Consider the following 23,128-nt stretch of genomic DNA (forward strand, 5'->3'; position numbering starts at 1 on the left):
CCAACACACCCCTGACAGGGTCGTGACACACTGTGAGACCCCACACGACCCTGGCAGGGTCCTGACACACTGTGATACCTCACACACACCCGAGAGGGTGATGACACACTGTGAAACCCAGACACCCCTATCAGGATCCTAACACAGTGTGAGACCACACACACCCCTGACAGCGACCTGACACACTGTGAGACGCCACAGACAACTGACAGGGACCTGACACACTGTGAGACCCCACACACTCCTAACAGGGACCTGACACACTGTGAGACCCCACACACCCCTGACAGTGCCCTGACGCACGGTGAGACACTGACACACTGTGCGTCCTGACACACTGTGATACCTCAAACAACCCTGAGAGAGTTCTGACACACTGTGAGATCCCACACACCCCTGACAGGGTCCTGACACACTGTGAGACCCCACACAACCCTGGCAGGGTCCTGACACACTGTGAGACCCCACACACCTCCGACGGGGACCTGACAAACTGTGAGACCCCACACGACCCTGACAGGGTTCTGACACACATTAAGATGCCACACACACCTGAGAGAATCCAGACACACTGTGAGACCCACAGGCCCCAAAAGGGTCCTGACACACTTTGAAACCCCACAAACCACTCGCAGTGTCCTGACACACTGTGAGACCCCACACACCCTGGATAGGGTCTGACACACTGTGAGACACGACACACCTCAAAAGGGTCCTGACACACTGTGAGATCCCACACACCCCTGGCAGGGTCCTGACACACATTAAGACCCCACACACACCTGACAAGTTCCTGACACACAGTGAAACCCCACACACCCCTAACAGGGTCCTGACACACTGTGAGCACCCACGGACTATTGACACAGTCCTGACACACTGTCAGACCCCACACACCCTGGATAGGGTCCTGACATTCTGTGAGATCCAACACACCCCTGAGAGGGTCCTGACACACTGTGAGACCCCACGGGCCCCAAAAGGGTCCTGACACACTGTGAAACCCCACAAACCACTCACAGTGTCCAGGCACGCTGTGAGACCCCACACACCCTGGATAGGGTCCTGACATTCTGTGAGATCCAACACACCCCTGAGAGGGTCCTGAGACCCCACGGGCCCCAAAAGGGTCCTGACACACTTTGAGACCCCACACACACCCGAGAGGGTGATGACACACTGTGAGACCCCACACACCCCTGACAGGGTTCTGACAAACTGTGATACCTCACACACCCCTGACAGGGTCCTGACACACAGTAAGACCCCACACACCCCTAACAGGGTCCTGACACACTGTGAGCACCCACGGACTATTGACACAGTCCTGACACACTGTCAGACCCCACACACCCTGGATAGGGTCCTGACATTCTGTGAGATCCAACACACCCCTGAGAGGGTCCTGACACACTGTGAGACCCCACGGGCCCCAAAAGGGTCCTGACACACTGTGAAACCCCACAAACCACTCACAGTGTCCAGGCACGCTGTGAGACCCCACACACCCTGGATAGGGTCTGACACACTGTGAGACACCACACACCTCAAAAGGGTCCTGACACACTGTGAGATCCAACACACCCCTGACAGGGTCCTGACACACTGTGAGACCCCACACGACCCTGGCAGGGTCCTGACACACTTTGAGACCCCACACACAACTGAGAGGGTGATGACACACTGTGAGACCCCAGACACCCCTGACAGGGTTCTGACAAACTGTGATACCTCACACACCCCTGATAGTGTCCTGACACACAGTAAGACCCCACGCACCCCTAACAGGTTCCTGACACACTGTGAGCTCCCACACACTATTGACGCAGTCCTGATACACTGTCAGACCCCACACACCCTGGATAGGGTCCTGACATTCTGTGAGATCCAACACACCCCTGACAGGGTCGTGACACACTGTGAGACCCCACACGACCCTGGCAGGGTCCTGACACACTGTGATACCTCACACACACCCGAGAGGGTGATGACACACTGTGAAACCCAGACACCCCTATCAGGATCCTAACACAGTGTGAGACCACACACACCCCTGACAGCGACCTGACACACTGTGAGACGCCACAGACAACTGACAGGGACCTGACACACTGTGAGACCCCACACACTCCTAACAGGGACCTGACACACTGTGAGACCCCACACACCCCTGACAGTGTCCTGACGCACGGTGAGACACTGACACACTGTGCGTCCTGACACACTGTGATACCTCAAACAACCCTGAGAAAGTTCTGACACACTGTGAGATCCCACACACCCCTGACAGGGTCCTGACACACTGTGAGACCCCACACAACCCTGGCAGGGTCCTGACACACTGTGAGACCCCACACACCTCCGACGGGGACCTGACAAACTGTGAGACCCCACACGACCCTGACAGGGTCCTGACACACATTAAGATGCCACACACACCTGAGAGAATCCAGACACACTGTGAGACCCACAGGCCCCAAAAGGGTCCTGACACACTGTGAAACCCCACAAACCACTCGCAGTGTCCTGACACACTGTGAGACCCCACACACCCTGGATAGGGTCTGACACACTGTGAGACACGACACACCTCAAAAGGGTCCTGACACACTGTGAGATCCCACACACCCCTGGCAGGGTCCTGACACACATTAAGACCCCACACACACCTGACAAGTTCCTGACACACTGTGAGACCCCACACACCCCTGACAGAGTCCTGACACACATTAAGATCCCACACACACCTGACAGGGTACTGACACACTGTGAGACATCACACACTGCTGACAGGGACATGACAGACTGTTAGATCATACACACCCCTGACAGGACCTAACACTGTGAGATGCCACACACACCTGACAAGGTCCTGACACACTGTGAGTCCCCACACACGGCTAACAGGAACAGAACAGACTGTAAAACTCCACACACCCCTGACAGCAACCTGACACACTATGAGACCCCACACACTATTGACACGGTCCTGACACTCTGTGAGATCCGACACACCTCTGTGAGGGTCCTGACACACTGTGAGCCCCACAGGCCCCAAAAGGGTCCTGACACATTGTGAGACCCCACACACCCCTGACAGTGTCCTGACGCATGGTGAGACACTGACACACTGTGGGTCCTGACACACTGTGAGACCTCAAACAACCCTGAGAGGGTCCTGACACACTGTGACACACCACACCCTCCCAACAGGGTCCTGACACACTGTAAGACCACACACACCCCTGTCAATGTCCTGACACACTGTGAGACACCACACACCCGACAGTGTCCTGACACACTGTGAGACCCCACACAGCCGACAGTGTCCTGACACACTGTGAGACCCCACACACCCCAAAAGGGTCCTGACTCACTGTGAGACCCGACACACCCCAAATGGGTCCTGACACACTGTGAGACCCCACACACCACCGAGAGGGTGATGACACACTGTGAGACCCCACACACCCCCGAGACGGTGATGACACACTGTGAGACCCCAGACACCCCTGACAGGACCTGACACACTGTGATACCCCACACACCTCTGGCAGGGTCCTGAAACACTGTGAGACCCCACACACCCCTGGCAGGGTCCTGACACACTGTGAGACACCACACACCCCTGAGAGGGTCCTGACACACCGTGAGACCCCACACACCCCTGACAAGGTCCTGACATGCTGTGAGACTCCAAACACCACTGACATGGTCCTGACACACCGTGAGATCCCACACATCCCGGAGAGGGTCCTGAAACACTGTGAAACATCACACACCCCTGACAGGGACGTGACACATTTTGAGACACCACGCAACCCTGACAGGGTCCTGACACACTGTCAGACACCGCACATCCCTGACAGGGTGATGGTGAGAGGGGAGGGGGAGCTGTGATTCCCGGACCTGTTCCTTTCACTGAATGCCCACTATCCTTTTCTCCATCTCCAGATGCCACATCAACAATGGGGACTAAAAGTTTATTCCACAGGGAAAAATGACACCTCTGATAGTAGAGGGGGGGGTTTCCAGTACAGGACAGTTGGGGGTCAGTGAACTACCAGGGAAATACTCACCTTCACAGCACAGTTAATTGTGAAATGTGATGATCTGGTGTTTATCTGGACCAGGCCTCTCTGTCCAGTCAGGGGTCTGTTAATGGAATTTACTTTACTGTTCGAGCATCCATTGATGAATCCAATTAATGCAATAGCTTTGAGCTAACTCTTGTGTGCTTAAATACTAAGTTCTGAGTTGAGGCATCTAACAGTTTGTCCACTGTCTGTTCCCATGGAAGATGTTCAACAGAAACACAAGGAGACTCTGCGGGTACAAACTGAAACGCTGAGAGTGAACACGATCCTGATGAGGGAGAAGGTGAGGTTTTCCAGCTGGTTGATCGATACGCTGAGCTCACGGTCATTTCTACTGTTCGAGATCGGAGACTGGTGGAACATGAGCTGCTGGCAAGAGGCAGAGACCACGAGGAGTGGAGAGAGGAACATCTCCGCGGAGAGCTGGAAAAAATCCGGACTGATCAGTTGTTCCAGAGCAGCTTTTCCCGGAGTAAATCCAAATCTGGGAGTTCGGCAGCAGTGGCCGGAGTCGCAGGGATCGGGAAAACAACAATGGTACAAAAGATTGTTTATGACTGGGCCACGGGGAAAATATACCAACAATTCCAGTTTGTCTTCAGTTTCAAATTCCGAGATTTAAACTCCATTAACTGCAGAATAAACCTGAGGGAACTGATCCTGGATCAGTATCCTTACTTTGGGAATATCCTGAGAGAGGTCTGGAAGAACCCAGAGGGATTGCTGTTTATATTCGATGGTTTGGATGAATTCAAGCACAGAATTGATTTTGCTGACAGTCGGAGAGATACAGAACCCAAGCACCAGTGTCCAGATCCCGAGTGCTGGTGTGAAGTGTCTGACATTGTGTACAGTTTAATCCAGGGCAAGCTGCTCCCAGGGTGTTCAGTGCTGGTGACCACCCGTCCCACTGCGTTACATTTATTGGAAAAGGCAATGATCAGTATCTGGGCTGAAATCATGGGATTTGTTGGTGAGGAACGGAAGGAATATTTCATCAGGCATTTTGAAGATCAGACGGTGGCAGAAGCTGTTTTCAAACACGTGAAGGAGAACGAGATCCTGTACACCATGAGCTACAACCCCTCCTACTGCTGGATCCTCGCTCTGGCACTGGGCCCCTTCTTCACACAAAGAGTCAGGGACCCGCAGCGAGTTCCCAAAACCATCACCCAACTGTACTCCTACTATATTTACAACATCCTGAAAAACCACGGCCGTGAGATTGAGAACCCCCGTGATGTGTTACTCAGGGTTGGTCAGATGGCCTTCAGAGGAGTGTCCGAGAAGAAGATTGTGTTTACAGATGGAGATTTGATCAACTACAATCTGCACCCTTCCCAGTTCCTGTCCGGGTTCCTGATGGAGCTTTTGGAGAGAGAGGATTCTGCCCGGAGCGTGGTGTACACATTCTCACACCTCACCATCCAAGAGTTTGTAGCTGCAGTCGCACAATTCCTGAATCCACATCCCGGGGATATCCTGATATTCCTCACTGAGGCCCACAGCATGACAGATGGGCGATTTGAGGTATTTCTTCGTTTTGTTGCTGGTCTCTCCTCCCCAATGACAGCTCGGGGCCTGGAGGAGTTTCTGGGTCCATTTCCTCATCAAACAACCTGCCGGGTGATTGACTGGGTGAAGGAGGAGGTTAAACGCCGGAGTGGAAACACATGGAGTGAAGCTGGTAAAAGGAGCCTCCTAAACACATTGCACTACCTGTTTGAGTCTCAGAATCGTGGACTGGCTCAGGCCACACTGGGATCTGTGGAAACACTTTCATTCAGTGGAATGACACTGACCCCGATTGACTGCGCGGTCCTGTCTCATGTCATCGGACTGTGTGATACAATAAAACACCTCGACCTGGAGAGCTGCCACATTCAGTGTGAAGGAATCCAGCGGCTGGGACCCGGGCTGCACAAGTGCCAGGAGTTGAGGTAACTTGATTTATCTTTCATGTGAACTGTGAAACTGTTCCATTGTGTTGTTTCAATGTAAAGGGATTTGGGGAAAACTATAGTAAGTACGATTGTGAAGAATTGTAACAAATGCCATCCCCCTTCGTCCTGTGGGATCTCTGTTCCCCTTCCCCCTTCCTCCTTTTTCTTCCATCATCTCCCATCGATATTTCCCCATTCACAAATCTTCTTCACTGCGGGATTTTCTCCCCTTCATCCCTGCCCATCCCGACCCTCTCACATCAGGAACACTTTTCTAACCATCGGGGAATGAGACAGAATATGTGGATTTTACAGAGTCACACCGACAGACTAAATTACTGACATTCGGTGAATACCCTGGAGCTGGGCAGTGAGGGACATTGACAGTGATGGGAACTCCGATCAGTGATTTACTGAAGGGTTTAATGTTTCCTGAAATATCCGAGTGAGAGAAACTCCCTCAGACCCACGGTTTGAATCACTTTGTTCATCAATTTGTCTGTTTGTGTTTAGACTGAGTGGTAATGAACTGGGAGATTCAGGAGGGAAGCTGCTGTCTGCGGCTCTGAGGAACCCGGAGTGTAAAATACTGAAACTGTGGTAAGTACCAGACTGTGGGAGATTGTGTTTACAGTCACTGGGTGTCTGACACTGAACATTAATGTGATCAGTAATTGTGTTACTGATAAACACTGGGGATTTGTACCGTCTCCTGTCTCTCTGTGTCCTTCACCCTCACTCTCTCATCTCCAGGCTGGAGGATGTCGATCTCACAGATTCTGGTGCCGAGGATCTCGCCTCCGCTCTCAATGCAAACCCATCACTGACGGAGCTGAACCTGGGTTATAATAAACTGGGAGATTCAGGAGTGAAACTGGTGTCTGCGGCTCTGAGGAACCCGGAGTGTAAAATACAGAAACTGGAGTAAGTACCAGACTGTGGAAGATTGTGTTTACAGTCACTGGTGTCTGACACTGAACATTAATGTGATCAGTAATTGTGTTATTGATAAACACTGGGGATTTGCACCGTCTCCTGTCTCTCTGTGTCCTTCACCCTCACTCTCTCTCATCTCCAGGCTGATGGGTGTCGGTCTCACAGATTCTGGTGCCGAAGATCTCGTCTCCGCTCTCAGTACAAACCCATCACTGACGGAGCTGAACCTGAGTATTAATGAACTGGGAGATTCAGGAGTGAAACTGGTGTCTGCGGCTCTGAGGAACCCGGAGTGTAAAATACAGAGACTGTGGTAAATACCAGACTGTGGGAGATTGTGTTTACAGTCACTGGGTGTCTGACACTGAACATTAATGTGATCAGTAATTGTGTTACTGATAAACACTGGGGATTTGTACCATCTCCTGTCTCTCTGTGTCCTTCACCCTCACTCTCTGTCATCTCCAGGCTGTGGGGTGTCGGTCTCACAGATTCTGGTGCCGAGGATCTCGTCTCCGCTCTCAGTACAAACCCATCACTGACGGTGCTGGACCTGGGATTAAACTCGCTGACAGACCGATCTGTCCCCGCTCTCCGCCGCCTCATACTGATCCTCCCGAGTCTGGAGCGGATCCAGTGAGTGTTTGTGTTAATGTTCAATGTGATAAAATATCAGCGGATCCGCGGGTTTTCTGGTGATATTTGTCTGTGAGTGTTGTTGAAACATTAACCCCAGTCCCCTGTTACTGACACTGTTGTGTAATCTGTTTATTTCATCTTTATTCTCCCATCTGTTTCAGGCTGGACTGGAATCAGTTCAGTCGGACCGGGATGAAGGAACTGAGATCTCTGCAGGAACCCAGACCCGGACTGAGAGTGACCGTGTGAACATCTGAATGTGTGAACATCCCCGCCCGCGGGATGGGGACATTTTGGCCGATTCCCCGCCCTCCCCTTTAACCCCGCCCCCCACCTTCCCCTTACCTTTAATGGCCGCGCGCCAGGTTTAATTCCCAACGGTTTTTAACGGAACTGGCTTCAGCCTCGCGCTGTGTGCCGTTCGCGGGTCTCCCGTGGTGACGTATTTCCGCCTCCTGTCCAGCGGCGCAGCTTCCGCCGGATGTGCAGGTTCGAGACCCCGGGGAATGACACAGACGGGAAGAGCCCGGGGGCCGGGGCTCAGTCTGGGACACTGGTGTCCCGGGGTGGGATTATCCCGGGAGTAGGTAATGCTGGCTGGCCTGCTGCGTTCACGGGCAACTTTTATGTTTGATGCCGGGGAATTAAACGGACAGGAAGGGCCCGATGATGGCGGGTTTTTTTCTGAGACACGGGTGACTCCTGACCGGCGTGGATAACTTCACTCACATCATCTCTGAACTGATTCCACAACCTACGGACTCACTTTCAAAGAATTTACAACTCGTGTCATTATTATTTAATATTTTATTTGCACAAATTCCCCTTCCTTTGCACGTTGCTTGTTTGTTAGTCTTTGTTTTTATATAGTTTTTCATAAATTCTGCTATATTGATTAATTGTCCTGTAAATGACTGCAATAAAATGAATCTCAGGGTAGTATATTGTGACAAATAAGAACTTTGATAATAAACAGCACGCATCAAAGTTGCTGGTGAACGCAGCAGGCCAGGCAGCATCTCTAGGAAGAGGTACAGTCGACGTTTCAGGCCGAGACCCTTCGTCAGGACTAACTGAAGGAAGAGTGAGGAAGGGATTTGAAAGTTGGAGGGGGAGGGGGAGATCCAAAATGATAGGGGAAGACAGGAGGGGGAGGGATGGAGCCAAGAGCTGGATAGGTGATTGGCAAAAGGGATATGAGAGGATCATGGGATAGGAGGTCCAGGGAGAAAGACGGGGGGGGTGGGGGTGGGAATCCAGAGGATGTGCAAGAGGTATAGTCAGAAGGAAAGAGGGAGAAAAATAGGGAAATAGTATATAAATATGTCTGGCTCCCTCCACACTGTCCCATCACACACGCCCGGGGTCAGACACAGCGTGAAACTCCCTCTACGTCATCCCATCACACACTCCTGGAGTCAGACACAGAGTGAATCTCCCTCCACACCGTCCCATCACACATTCCTGGGGTCAGACACAGAGTGAATCTCCCTCTGCTCCGTCCCATCACACAATCTCAGCGACTCTCTTGTCCATTCGTCCTCCCCATCCCTTCCCACCGATCTCCCACCCAGCACATATGCTTGTAAGCAGAACAAGTGCTACACATGCCCTTTCACTTCCTCCCCTAACACCATTCAGGGCCCCAGACAGTCCTTCCGGGTGAGGCGACACTTCACCTGTGAGTCGGCTGGGGTGATATACTGCATCCGGTGCTCCCGATGTGGCCTTCTATATATTGGCGAGACCCGATGCAGACTGGGAGACCGCTTTGCTGAACACCTACGCTCTGTCCACCAGAGAAAGCAGAATCTCCCAGTGGCCACACATTTTAATTGCACATCCCATTCCCATTCTGACATGTCTATCTACGGCCTCCTCTACTGTAAAGATGAAGCCACCCTCAGGTTGGAGGAACAACACCTTATATTCCATCTGGGTAGCCTCCAACCTGATGGCATGAACATTGACTTCTCTAACTTCAGTTAATGCCCCACCTCTGCTTTGTACCCCATCCCTTATTTATTATTTATTATCATTATTATTTTTCCCTGTTTTGTCTCTGTCTTTTTTCTCCTTCTGTCCCCCTCACTATAGTGGGTTCACTTCCCCCTTTCTTTCTCCCTAGGCCTCCTGTCCCATGAAACTCCCCCTTCTCCATCTCTGTATACCTTCTGCCAATCACCTGTCCAGCTCTTGGCTCCATCCCTACCCCTCCTGTCTTCTCCTATCATTTCGGATCTCTCCTCCCCCTCCCATTTTCAAATCTCTGACTATCTCTTCTTTCAGTTAGTCCTGACGAAGGGTCTCGGCCCGAAACGTCGACTGTACCTCTTCCTATAGATGCTGCCTGGCCTGCTGCGTTCTCCAGCATTTTTGTGTGTGTTCCTTGGTTAATGTGGCCGCCGGGGATGGAGTGAGACACTGACTTACAATGGCCACTGTCGCACACAGATTCTATGGCGAAGGAACATGCGGTGCCGGTGGATACAATCCCGGGATCGAGTGTGTTATTGATTGTAATAACAGTAATTTGTGTTTAATATAGTCTTGGGTATTACATGTATGTTTTAATTCTAATAATGTTGTCATTGAATAAAGTAATGTATACATTTCAGATATTCACACATACACATACATGTGGGTTTTGGGGAGGAGGGGTGAGGGGTTTGGGAGGAAGAGGAGTGACGGGATGAGGAGTGGACTGATGAGACGGTGACGGTGGCGAAGTCACTGACTCAATAGGGGACGAAAAGGGGAGGAGAGAGTTCCTGTCACAAACTGGTGGTGACATGGATAATATAGAGACGGGGTGAGGTGGAGTGAAATAACAAGAAGGGAGCGGGAGTGATGGGACCAGGAAGGAGGGAAAGTAATGGGACGAGGTGGGAGGGGATCTGATGGGACGGGAAGGGAAGGAAGTTACAGGACTAGAAGAGAGGGGTCTGATAGGACAGGGTGGGCAGGAACAGGATGAGGAGTGTGGGGGGAGTGACTTACTCAATAGTGCAGGAAGAGTGGGTGGTTACGATCCTTTGCAAATTAGACAGACGGCAAGAAAGTGGGGTGTGGACGGGGGAAAGGGGGAGCGAGGGGTCGGGACGCGGTCAGGGCTGATGGGACGGAAAGTTGAGTGTCGTAACGGATGCAGAGGGGAGTGACTCACTCAACGACGGAGGGGAGGGAACGGGTGGGGGAGCAAAATTTCCCATCAGAAAATGTTCTCCCCCCAGGATGTGGTGGGTGGCTGGGGAAAGGACAAGTGGACAGAGAGGGGAGGGTGTCAGGAGTGACGGGGTGAGTAGGGGAGAGACTCACTGGGTAATAGAGAGAGAGAGGGGGTGATGAGGAGAGGCGAAAATTGGCATCGCAAAATGGCAGATAACCAGTGTAAGTGGCACAACATCGAGGTGGCGGGGAGAGGAAAGCGAGGGGAGGGAGGGAAGGTGTTTGCGAGTGATGGGATGGGAAAGGGGTTGACAAGATGGTGAGTGTGAGGGAGTGACACACTTCGTGGTGGAGGAAGAGGGAGGGAGGGTCACACACTCTCACAAAATGGCTGTCGGCAGAAGGTTAAATGGAGAGTCGGGAGAGCGGGGGTGGGGCGGAGGGATGAGGAGTTGAGATTGAATCAACAGGGAGGGAAGTGAGTGGAAGGCGAGAAAAAGAGTGTGACCATTTCTGCGATGCTGGGAGAGCGATTGTCTATGATACCCATCACAAAATGGCCACCAGCCAGGGTGAGACGGGCGGTGATAGAGGGGATAGCGAGCGGAGTGTTTCAGGAGTGACCGAATGCCGAGGGTGGGAGAGGGCGACTCGTAACAAGGGAGCTGGAACTGGGGGGTACCCACGGGTAGGAATGTGACTACGGGAAGAGGCTAGCACCCTTACCCTCCCCACCCCCCACACCCCCGTCTCCAAAATCCCACCTTGATTATTCTTTCAGGCCGCTTGGCCCGAATCCTTCGGGCTGTCCCGTGGAGCGGGAAACGTGTTGTCACTGGAGCCCGTCAGAGGCCGGGGTGGGCGCCGGTCCGCTGGAGAAGATGGAGGCGAGGTCCGGCGGTGCGGGCTGGTTAGCGTGGATCACCACCATCCTCTGCATTGGGGGAGAGGGAGGGATCAGATTGAGGAGGGCAGGGGAGAAAGAGAAGGTGAGGAGAGGAGACGAGATTCACTGCCCACTCCCTCAGCCTCTCTCTCCCTCCGTCCCCTCTCTTCATCCCCTCTGTCCCTCCATCTCTTCCCCAACCCCTCTCTCTCTTCCCACCCTATCCTCCTCTCCCCACCCCTTTCATTCCCTTTCTGCCCCCATCTCCCTCTCTTGCTCCCTCCCGTCTCTCCCCACCCTCTTTCCATCTCCTTCCATCTCTTCCACCCACGTCCCATCCCCCGCCGCCCACCCCCCGGTGCACAGGAAGATCCCACTCACACCGGAGGCCGCGCGGCACAGCACTCGAGGTTCCCGCAGTTGACGATGGCCGTGAGGACGGACATCACCAGGGAGACCAGGCAGTTAACCAGCAAAATCACCGTCACCCCGCTCACAAACCTCTGCCAGACGGAGAGAGGGAGACATGGGGTGAGAGTGAGAGAAAGGGAGGGGCTTGGGCCGGGGAAGAGAGAGACAGAAGAGGCGGGGAGAGGGTAGGATTGGCAGCGGGAGTGTGGGGTAGGCGGAGGTGGGAGACCCAGACGGGGAGGAAGAGATTGGGGGGCGATGGGTGAGGAAGAGAGGGGGTGGGTGGGAGAGAGATGGGGAGAAAGAGGAGAGGGGGCAGAGAATAGTTGATAGAGGGAGAGTTAGACCGGGCAGAGAGAGGGAGGAGAGGGAGTGGTGGAAGTCAGAGGGTAGAGAGAGAGGGGGGAGGGAAACGTGAGAGGCAGAAGATGAGGGAGAGAAAGGTGGAGAACAGAGGGGGGAGAGACGGAGAGAGGATGAGGGACAGAGAGGGGTGAAAGAGGTAAAAGAGGGAGAGGGGTGGGATATCAAGAAGGGTGAGGGACAGAGAGGGGTGAAACAGGGGAGAGAGGGGTGAGAAACGGAGAGGGGGAAAGGGGGGGTGAAAGTCAAAAGTGAGCAGAGAGGAAAAATAGAGTGTGGGAGAGTTGAGAGTGTGAGAGAGAAGAGGGGTAGTTCCGAGAGAGGGGTGAGAGAGGGAGATATAGTGAGGGGGAAGAGGGAGAGGAAGAGATGGCCGGTAAGGAGGAGCAGGGGGAGAGTTTGGGGTACGGGGTAGAGTCGGGGGAGAGGGAAGGAGCGCGTTGTGTGGGGAGAGAGGGAGAGTGTGGGAGAGGGAGATGTGTTTTGAAGTGTTTGGGGGGGGGAGAGGAGTGAAATCTGTGTTAACTCTTGTCTCAGATCTTTATCTTTCAATTAACGGGACGCGTTTACAGGGATGTGGCCGTGACTGGAGGGACTGAGTTACGGAGAGAGATCAGGCAGGTTGGGAATTTATTCCCGGGTGTGTCGGGGTGACTTGACAGGGGTGTGTAAAACCACCAGGGGCACAGACAGGGTGAATGAACACAGACTGTTTTCCCCAGGGTCGGGGAATCCAGAACCAGAGGGCACAGGTTTTACAGATTTAACAGGGGACTCGAGGGGAATTTTTTTTTCACTCAGAGTGTGGTCCGTCTTTGGGACGAGCTGCCAGGGGAAGTGGTCGACGGGGGGATCGGGGAGGAGAGGGGAGAGGGGAGAGTGGACGGTGCAACAGAGGGGACGAGGGTTCAGAGGGAGCTTGGCGTGGAGAGAGGGAGCGCTGCTGGGAGGGGAGCAAGATAGAGCCACGGGAGAGGGGGAAGGCCAAGTGGAGATCTCCGTGGGTTGGGAGGAGGATGAGGGCTGAATCGCTACCGTGGGTGTGTGTGTGGTGCGGGGGACCGGCATCCGGTGCAGCAGTACCCAATGCGGACGTTTGGCGAGTACAGGCGAGAGCGCAGATGACATTCGCAAACAGGCAGGAGATAGTCTGTCGGATACAGAGAGAGAGAGAGAGAGAGAGAGAGATAGAGAGAGAGAGAGAGAGAGAGAGAGAGACTGAGAACAGACAGAGAGAAGGGGGAGTGGAGAGAGAGAAAGTAGAATGCGGGAGACAGAGAGAGAGCGACAAAGAGAGAGAGAGAGGGGGATACAAGTTTGAAAGGGTCTGTGGAAGTGAGAGAGAAGGGAGACCACGTGTAGAGGGAAAGTAGCGAGGTAGGGGGAGAGAAAGTGAGGGAGTGAGTGTGGAAAGGGTGAGGGAGGAGGGGCAGAGAGAGAGTGTGGAGGAGAAATTGTAAAGGGAGGAGAGAGGGAGAGAGGATGGAGGGGGGTGAGAGTCAGAGAAAGATGGAGAAGGAGAGAGGGATTGGGTGGCAATGCGGGGGGGGGGAGAGATAACAGACGGGGGGATGGAGAGAGAGAGACCATAAGACCATAAGACAAAGGAGCAGAAGTCGGCCATTCGGCCCATCAGTCTGCTCCGCCATTTTATCATGAGCTGATCCATTTTCTCCTATTTAGTCCCACTGCCCCGCCTTCTCACCATAACCTTTGATGCCCTGGCTACTCAGATACCTATCAATCTCTGCCTTAAATACACCCAGTGACTTGGCCTCCACTGCTGCCCGTGGCAACAAATTCCATAGATTCACCACCCTATGGCTAAAAAAATTTCTTCGCATTTCTGTTCTGAATGGACGCCCTTCAATCCTTAAGTTATGCCCTCTCGTACTAGACTCCCCCATCATGGGAAACAATTTTGCCACATCCACTCTGTCCATGCCTTTCAACATTCGAAATGTTTCTATGAGGTCTCCCCTCATTTTTCTAAACTCCAAGGAATACAGTCCAAGAGCGGACAAACGTTCCTCATATGTTAACCCTCTCATTCCAGGAACCATTCTAGTGAATCTTCTCTGTACCCTCTACAAAGTCAGCACATCCTTTCTTAAATAAGGAGACCAAAACTGCCCACAGTACGCCAAGTGAGGTCTCACCAGCGCCTTATAGAGCCTCAACATTACATCCCTGCTTCTGTACTCCATTCCTCTAGAAATGAATGCCAACATTGCATTCGCCTTCTTCACTACTGACTCAACCTGGAGGTTAACTTTAAGGGAATACTGTAGGAGGACTCCCAAGTCCCGTTGCATCTCAGAACTTTGAATTTTCTCCCCATTTAAATAATTCTTCCAATTTATCCAAGTCTCTCTGCAGACTCTCCGTTTCCTCAGCACTACCGGCCCTTCCACTTCTCTTCGTGTCGTCAGCAAACTTAGCCACAAAGCCATCTATTCCATAATCCAAATCGTTGATGTACAATGTAAAAAGAAGCTGCCCCAACACGGACCCCTGTGGAACACCACTGGTAACCGGCAGCCAACCAGAATAGGATCCCTTTATTCCCACTCTCTGTTTCCTGTCAATCAGCCAACGCTCTATCCACGTATGTAACTTTCCTGTAATTCCATGGGCTCTTATCTTGTTAAGTAGCCTCATGTGTGGCACCTTGTCAAAGGCCTTGTGAAAATCCAAATATACAACATACAATGCATCTCCCTTGTCTAGCCTACTGGTAATTTCCTCAAAAAATTATAATAGGCTTGTCCTTAAGGAATCCATGCTGAGTTCTGCCTATCTTGTCATATGCCTCCAGGTACTCTGTAACCTCATCCTTGAGAATCGACTCCAACAGCTTTCCAACCACCGATGTCAAGCTAACAGGTCTATAATTTCCTTTTTGCTTCCTTGCCCCCTTCATAAATAGCAGAGTGGTATCTGCAATCTTCCAGTCCTCTGGAACCATGCCAGAATCTATCGACTTTTGAAAGATCATCGCTAATGCCTCCGCAATCTCCACAGCTACTTCCTTCAGAACACGAGGGTGCATTCCATCTGGTCCGGGAGATTTATCTACCTTTGGACTATTCAGCTTCCTGAGTACTTTCTCTGTCGTAATTGTGACTGCGCACACTTCTCTTCCCTGCTACCCATGGGTGTCCAGTATAATGCTGATATCTTCTTCAGTGAAGACTGATGCAAAATACTCGTTGAGTTCCTCTGCTATCTCCTTATCTCCCATTACAATTTCTCCAGCATCATTTTCTATCGGTCCCATATCTACTCTCACCTGTCTTTTACTCTTTACATACTTGAAAAAGTTTTTAGTATCCTTTTTGATATTATCTGCTAGCTTCCTTTCATAGTTAATCTTTTCCCTCTTACTGACCTTCTTAGTTTCCTTTTGTAAGCTTTTAAAAACTTTCCATTCCTCTGTCTTCCCACTAATTTTTGCTTCCTTGTATGCCCTCTCCTTTGCTTTAACTTTGGCTTTGACTTCTCTTGTCAACCACGGTTGCATCCTCTTTCCATTCGATAATTTCTTCTTTGTTGGAATATACCTGTCTTGCACCTTCCTCACTTCTCGCATAAACTCCAGCCACTGCTGCTCTGCCGTCCTTACCGCCAGTGTCCCTTTCCAGTCAACGTTGGCCAGTTCCTCTCTGATGCCACTGTAATTTCCTTTACACCACTGAAATACCGACACATCAAATTTCGGTTTCTCTTTTTCAAATTTCACAGTGAACTCAATCATGTTATGATCACTGCCTCCTAAGGGTTCCCTCACCTCAATCTCTCCAATCACCTCCGGTTCATTACACAATACCCAATCCAATACATCTGATCCCCTACTGCGCTCAACAACAAGCTGATCTAGAGTTGTCTAGAAAGTTTGTTTGTCCTCAGATCCCAGATTATTTCTGCCGTGAGACCCACGGAGCAGCGAGATAGTGAATCACTCATACATTTTCGTGTCCCTCCAGTGAATATTCTGGCGATTGTGATCCTGTCCCGGGGAAAGTGCGGCCTCTCCACCCGCACCACTCGCTACCTGGTGGCCATGGCAACGGCGGGTCTATTGACCATCATCTTTGCGGTCATACTGTGGCGGGTCAGTTATTATTACTCCCCCTGGACTTTCCTCAACATCTCTCCCGTGTACAGTGCGATCTCTGTCTCGAGAGAGGTAGCCGCAGAATACTCTGTCTGGTTCACTGTCACTTTTACGTTTGATCGGTTTGTCGCCATTGGTTGCCAGAAGTGGAAATCTAAATATTGCACCGGGAAAACTGCGGCTGTGGTGCTGACAGCAACCGGCATTTTTTTTTTTTGTTTTGAGAATGTGCCCTCATTCTTTATGTATCAACCTGTGAAAGTGGTTGACAATATACCCTGGGACTGTATTACAAAACCGAGCTACTATACGGATCCCGGGTGAGTGGCATATATCTGATTTTTTTTTTTTTTGCCATTCTGACGCGATTACTCCCATTCTTCTTAATACTGATACTCAACGGTCTGACAGTCAGACACATTTTAGGGACCAGTCGTGTTCATAAGGGGCTGAGGGGTCAGAACAAGACACAGAACCGAAGTGACCCGGAGATGGAGAGCAGGAGGAGGTCTGTGATCTTACTTCTCACCATCTCCGGATATTTTATCACCCTGTGGTCGGTGGATGTTGCCGAGTTCCTTTATTACCTCATTGCCGGGCGGCATCAAACTAAATACGCGATTTGTAATACATACTTGATCACGTTGGAGAGATGCTGATGATATTAAGTTGCTGCAGAAACACTTTTATTTATGGGGTGACTCAGTCCAAGTTCAGAAAACAATTCATCAGAGCAGTGAAATATCCGTTCACGTCAATTATTCAACAAATTAATAAACAAAATATCTAAGTTCTTCCCAGTTGCGTTGATAATACTTTTGCACGTGACACTGCACAACTGTCCGGTCGGAGAACCTGGCAGCTAGGAGAATAGAACTGGTTTAGAGCCCAAGATAGACACAACCTGGGAACAGACCCTTCGGCACAGGCAGTCCACGACATCCACATCCTGCCAATTACTGATCACAGCCTACCTTTTATTTCACCATAATCCTGATCTCGGCATCGCCGTACATCCTCTAGATAAATAATTCTGCTCCTGTGCAGTCACACGAAGAACGGGTGGAATTTACACTGAACGCCCGGGAGATCAGGTCGGGCGTGGTCCATGCTCGGATTGAGTGTCCAACTTGGGCACATCCCCGAACACGTTATGAGCTGAGAAAATTCACGTGTACAGAGATCCTAACTTCATCTGTCGAGTTCATCTGTGTCAGGTCTTTGGTATAAAAACTGTGATGTTTATTCACACGCACAATATCTTAAGTTCCATTTATCATCTGCGAAAAGTCTATTTCTAAAGGTAGAAGCGTGCATGACATCAATCTTCCTCATTTCCCAAAGTGTTAGTTAGGTGATAGCAAAAATAAAAAGTGAACGCGACAAAGTAAAAGCTGACGATAGACTTTTTAGTAAGGATTTAGGCGAAAGCCCGATGGTTAAATCAAACTGTCAAATGGCATCGGATAGACAATAAAATTATAGGGTATAAGAACAGAATTTTGAAATTTCTTCCTTCAACTTCTCCACTTTTCTTTCTTAGGTGATCTGTCCCAAACATCTCAATCAATCCCCAACCCCAAACGTCTTCCTTCTACCAAAACCGTTAGCCCCTTCAACAATCAATAACTTTTGATTATGTAAGCCCAATGAATTGGCTTCTGAACCCTCTGTGGCATCAAATTCGGGTCCTCTTCAAATCAATACCAACATTGCATTTGTCTTCGTTCATCCGACTTAGCCTGTAAATTTGCCTTCACCGATTCCAGAACAAGGACTCATAAGTTCACAAACAGTTGTTTTTTCCTATTGCCGCCCCCCTCCCCCGTTAGGCCCTCTCCACATATGAATAGTTCGCTCCAAAGTGCACCCCCTGAACCTCCATACACTGTATTCTATCTGTCACATCGTTGTCCACTCTGTCCGGCTGACCCCGAGCCGGCAACTCTTCTGGTCTGTGCAGGCAGATACTGCCCATCTGAATCCCATCCGTCAGCAAACTCTCCACTGCTCAAAGGCTCGTTTATCACCAGTTCCCCGGCTTATCTCTGTTCCCTGTTCCCCTAATATAATGACGCTACACCAGCTATCTCCTGGCCATTCGATTTATTACTTATTATAAGGAGGGTGCAAAGATCCTTGAAAATGTCACAGCAATCTCTGTTCTTGTCTCCCGTAATATCCTGGGATAAAGATGATCAGGGTATGAGAACATTAATAAAGAAATCCAACACAATATCCATTCCAATGTAAATAAGCCCCATACGGCACCGTCCCCTCCAGAGAACTCGCCATCTATGTCCGTTTCGCGAGTAAATGTAGAGGTGATATATTCAGTTAACTCTGTGGTTGTGCACACGGATCACCTTTCAAACGAGGTTGTAATTCTGTCGGAATGAAAGGATGCTGTGAAGGGGGGAATGGATAGCCACGGGAGGGCTGTGGGACAGGTGGCAGGAAAGTAATGCGTTGGGGGAGGGCAGGGGTGGCCTGGGCGCGGTCACACCCAACACACCAGGCAAAGACATATAATTCTATATAATGTGTTTACTGATCGTTGCAGAATGTCGCTTCCGTGCTTCATGCTCCCTATCCTCTCCCTATCCCTTTTCCCATTCATGAATTCCCTCACTCTGCCCCCTTCCACTTCTCAGTCCACAATCCGAGACCCATATCAGACTCAAGTTTATGATCACTCACGTATGTCTTGATTTTTTTTCCTTTGTAGCAGTAGAGTGCAATACATAAAACTACTATAATATTGTCTCAGGAAAAAGTCTCAGGCACCCCACCTATTTGAACATATATACCTCTATATACGCCTAAGACTTTTGCACAGTACACTAAAATCCACGATTTAGGTCTCTCTTATCTGTTTACTAACAGGAATGTTTCATGCCACCTTATGCCTTGTTAATGTATTGACATGATTCCTGCAATGCACAGGGAACTGGCTTTATCCAGGCTGACTATACTTAGACAGATCTACTCATGTTTCCTGGCCATGCCCTTGATTCCCATTGGCAATGCAGCTGGTGGAATTATCCCAGCACTGTTCATTACTCTAACCTGAACAGTCTGCGACCAATGTCTTCTTAAAAGCTTCGCACCTATCTGGCGGTCCTTTACTAATATAACATTTGCAAGCTCCTTCCTTATGGCATCGAATTGAGCGTTCGCACTATTGAGGGATTTGAACTGAACGTCGGTCTTTGTTTTGTCTCTCTGACAACCTGTAAACCAGTAGAGTGGTGTGCACTGATCACAAACGAGTTCCCCACTGGCGCAGAGGCCACTTGTTCAGTCTCATCCCCCCTCAAGCGATCGACTGCAACCATTTGACATTCAGTACCACCTTCCCGGTACTTTCAAAAAACATCTGCAGAGACATTTAAGACATTTTACCCAGTGTAAACAATGAACACTTCGGCGGTCAAAGGAGGACAAATTCATGAATTATTACACCCTATTATTTTCAGTATACATTCTCTCAATCCCCTTCATCTACTTTCTGTTAACCATATGGTGTCCTCTTGTGTGATCGCAGCGTTGTGATCACCCCTTTCGGATTTATAAGTTTTTCACAGAAGACGTCGCTGTTTGTTCCCCCGTTTCCGATACTCTGTACATCGTGTGAACTACCGTGATTTCCTCCCGAGTCGATCATACAGTTCGTCTCTATTTCATGTCCGTCAAATCACTGATACCCCAGTAAGGTACGTTACCAGTCCTACCATCCAGAGCCCCTCCTTATTTAGCCCTGTTCAGACATTTCAGCCGTTGTTTTAGCTGGACCAGATTCCGCTGCCGGCGTTGGTAGATTTCCTCCCGGTTCGCTACGGCCCACAGGAAATGCCGATGCCAAGAAAAATCCATTTGAGATCTTTCGGCTCCATGCATAGATGCATTTCAAAGGATCTGTTTTGTCGTCTGCTCGTCTTTTGCTCTAAATATATCTGTAGAAGCCTTCGGAATTCTCCTTCACCTTGCCTGCTATAAGAATATCGCGCCTTCTTTCAGCGCTCTAGTTTTCTATGCATTTTTATACACCTCGTACACCTCATTTGTTCCTGTTAACCAGGTCTATGTAGGGAAATACGGTGGGCGTTTGGGGTAAGGTCTCTCCTCCTGGATCGAGCCATAGAGGGGGCATCGTCAGTAGGAAGAGGTGGAGACAAGTGTCCGCACGTGGTAGGAGGATCCGGATAGGGGAGGGTGAGAAGCAGATGCGGTGCTGATGGTGGTCAGAAATTCGCTGCCTGGACAGAAGGGGTTGTCTCCATGTTTAATACCCTGTGATACCTCGGCATCGGGTCTTCTCCGAATCTCACTGCATTTCTCTTCATAGAAGCCGTTTGATCAGATTAATTCTTCCAGTATCTTTTTATTGACGCATACACATACGCCCTCCCCTAAATGAATGTATTCCCACCTGAATTCTTGCGGAATCCGTTGTATGTTTGTGTAACTAAATGGCTGTTTGTGGAGATGTAAACAGTGCGCATTCACGAGCAAGATACTGAGAATGGGTAGATAATTCCCTGAAGTTGACGGAGAAAATGATTCTTCCATAATACTGACAGAAGTGGGGAAATGGGGGGTTGCAGCCTGCGGTGACATCGTATTCCCAATGGTCATGTTAAACCGACTAAATCGTCAGTGCAGTTGGTCAGTTGCTGGTTTGAAGTCCGAAAAGAGCATCGTTCTTCTCTGTCAATGCGGGGTCGGTGTGTTTAAAGTTTCCCTGTGCGCAATGCATACCGTCGATCTCAGATACATTTTCAAACACATTTCAGTTCAGTTCAAATTTGCAGCATATTCGATACTGCTGTTCCTTCCCACACCAAGTCATTATGTTTATACTGACCTTGGCGATATTTTATAATATATAATATATGTTATATCCTATACGTCATAAAGTAAATTTATCATGTATCATAGTCAACCAGTTCTTCCAAACGTCCCGCATTGCTCTCAATGTAGGACATTAGTTTGATATCTCGAACTCACTGGCTTTATCCCACTTTCATGTATTCACCTCTCTCTCTCGCTCTCTCTCTCTCTCTCTCTCTCACACACACACACACACACACGCACGCACACACACACAAACAGACACCTTAGTTACTGACTTAGTCACGCTGGGGCACCGAGGACTGCCGTAGAACGAGGGATCTGGGAACACTGATCCATTATTCCTTGAAAGTGGCGTCACAGGTCGTAAACGGAGCTTTTGGCACATTGACCTTCTTCAATGAAAGCAGTGAGTACATGAGATGATATCTTATGTTGAATTTCCATAAGATATCGTTGACGTCTAATTTGGAGTGTGTTGTGCATTTCCGCTCAGCTATGTACAAGGGGCATTGCATAAGATTGAAAGAGTGCAGGGAAAATTTACAGGAATGTTGCCTGGATATGAGTATCTGGCTTACTAAGAAAGATCGAATAGGTTGAGAGCTTATTCCTGAAAGCGTAGGAGAATGAGGGGAGATTTGATACAGATATATACATTTGTAAAAGGCACAGATGGGCTAGATGCAACAGGCTTTTTCCACTGAGGTTTGATAAGGTGAAGTGTGAAAGGTGAAATGTTTCAGGGGACAGTGCTGTTAAGAAGGCATACCGAGTGTTGGCATTCATCAACCGTGGGATCGAGTTCAAGAGCCATGAGGTAATGTTACGGCTATGTAAGACTTTGGTCAGACCCCACTTGGATTATTGTTTTCAGTTCTGGTCACCTCACTGCAGGGAGCAGAGGGATAATAGAGCAGATGGATAAGAGAGAGAGAGAGAGAGAGAGAGAGAGAGAGAGAGAGAGAGAGAGAGAGAGAGAGAGAGACAGAGGGAGAGAGCGAGAGAGAGAGCGAGAGAGAGAGAGAAGAGGAGAAGAGGAAATTTACAATGATGTTGCCTGGATTGAAGGTCTTACGTTACGAGAACAGGTTGAGTGAACTCGGCCTTTTCTCCTTGGAGTGACGGGGGATGAGCGGTGACCTGATAGAGGCGTATAAGATGATGAGAGGCATTGATAGCCAGGGGCTTTTTCCCAGGACTGAAATGGCTAACAGGAGGGGGCATAGTTTCAATGTGTTTAGAAATAGGTATCGAGGGGATTTCCGGGGTATTTTTCTTTCACACCAGAGTGGTGGGTGCGGGGAATGCACGGCCTGCGGCACTGGTAGAAGCGGATACAATAGGGTCTTTTAAGAGCCTCTTAGATAAGTACACGGAGCTTTCTAAAATAGAGGGTTATGTGCTTGGGAAATTCCAGGCAGTGTCTCGAGTAGGTTACATGGATGACACAGCATTGTGGGCCGAAGATTCTGCAATGTGCTGTTGATTTTTATTTTATATGTTCTGTGCAACGTGATGGGGAACGTCTTCATCGGATGGTGGTGGGAATATGTAACAATTTACAAGAGGTTGCGGATTCTGTATCCCCATGTATCAATATATGAATTAGTAGGTTATGTTTAGCTCTGGTGTGGTTTCAGATCGATAGGATTAGCCAGAATAACAGTTCAGCACAGACTAGCCGGGCCGAATCGTCTATTTTCAGCAGTGG

At 49.9% G+C, this 23,128-nt stretch overlaps 1 protein-coding gene across 1 annotated transcript in view; it reads left to right on the forward strand.

Annotated features, from left to right (window-relative positions):
• Positions 1-7,975, forward strand: part of LOC134342133 (NACHT, LRR and PYD domains-containing protein 3-like) — a 67,634-nt gene extending 59,659 nt beyond the window's left edge. The window contains 7 exon segments of the mRNA XM_063040091.1: positions 4,301-4,381; positions 4,384-6,037; positions 6,554-6,640; positions 6,794-6,964; positions 7,119-7,289; positions 7,445-7,612; positions 7,777-7,975. Of these exon segments, the coding sequence (XP_062896161.1) occupies positions 4,301-4,381; positions 4,384-6,037; positions 6,554-6,640; positions 6,794-6,964; positions 7,119-7,289; positions 7,445-7,612; positions 7,777-7,864 (2,420 nt within the window). The 3' untranslated portion in view covers positions 7,865-7,975.
• Positions 7,976-23,128: the final 15,153 nt, after the last annotated feature.

Source organism: Mobula hypostoma, unplaced genomic scaffold (genome assembly GCF_963921235.1).
Source record: "Mobula hypostoma unplaced genomic scaffold, sMobHyp1.1 scaffold_64, whole genome shotgun sequence".
NCBI classification, from domain to species: Eukaryota; Metazoa; Chordata; class Chondrichthyes; order Myliobatiformes; family Myliobatidae; genus Mobula; species Mobula hypostoma.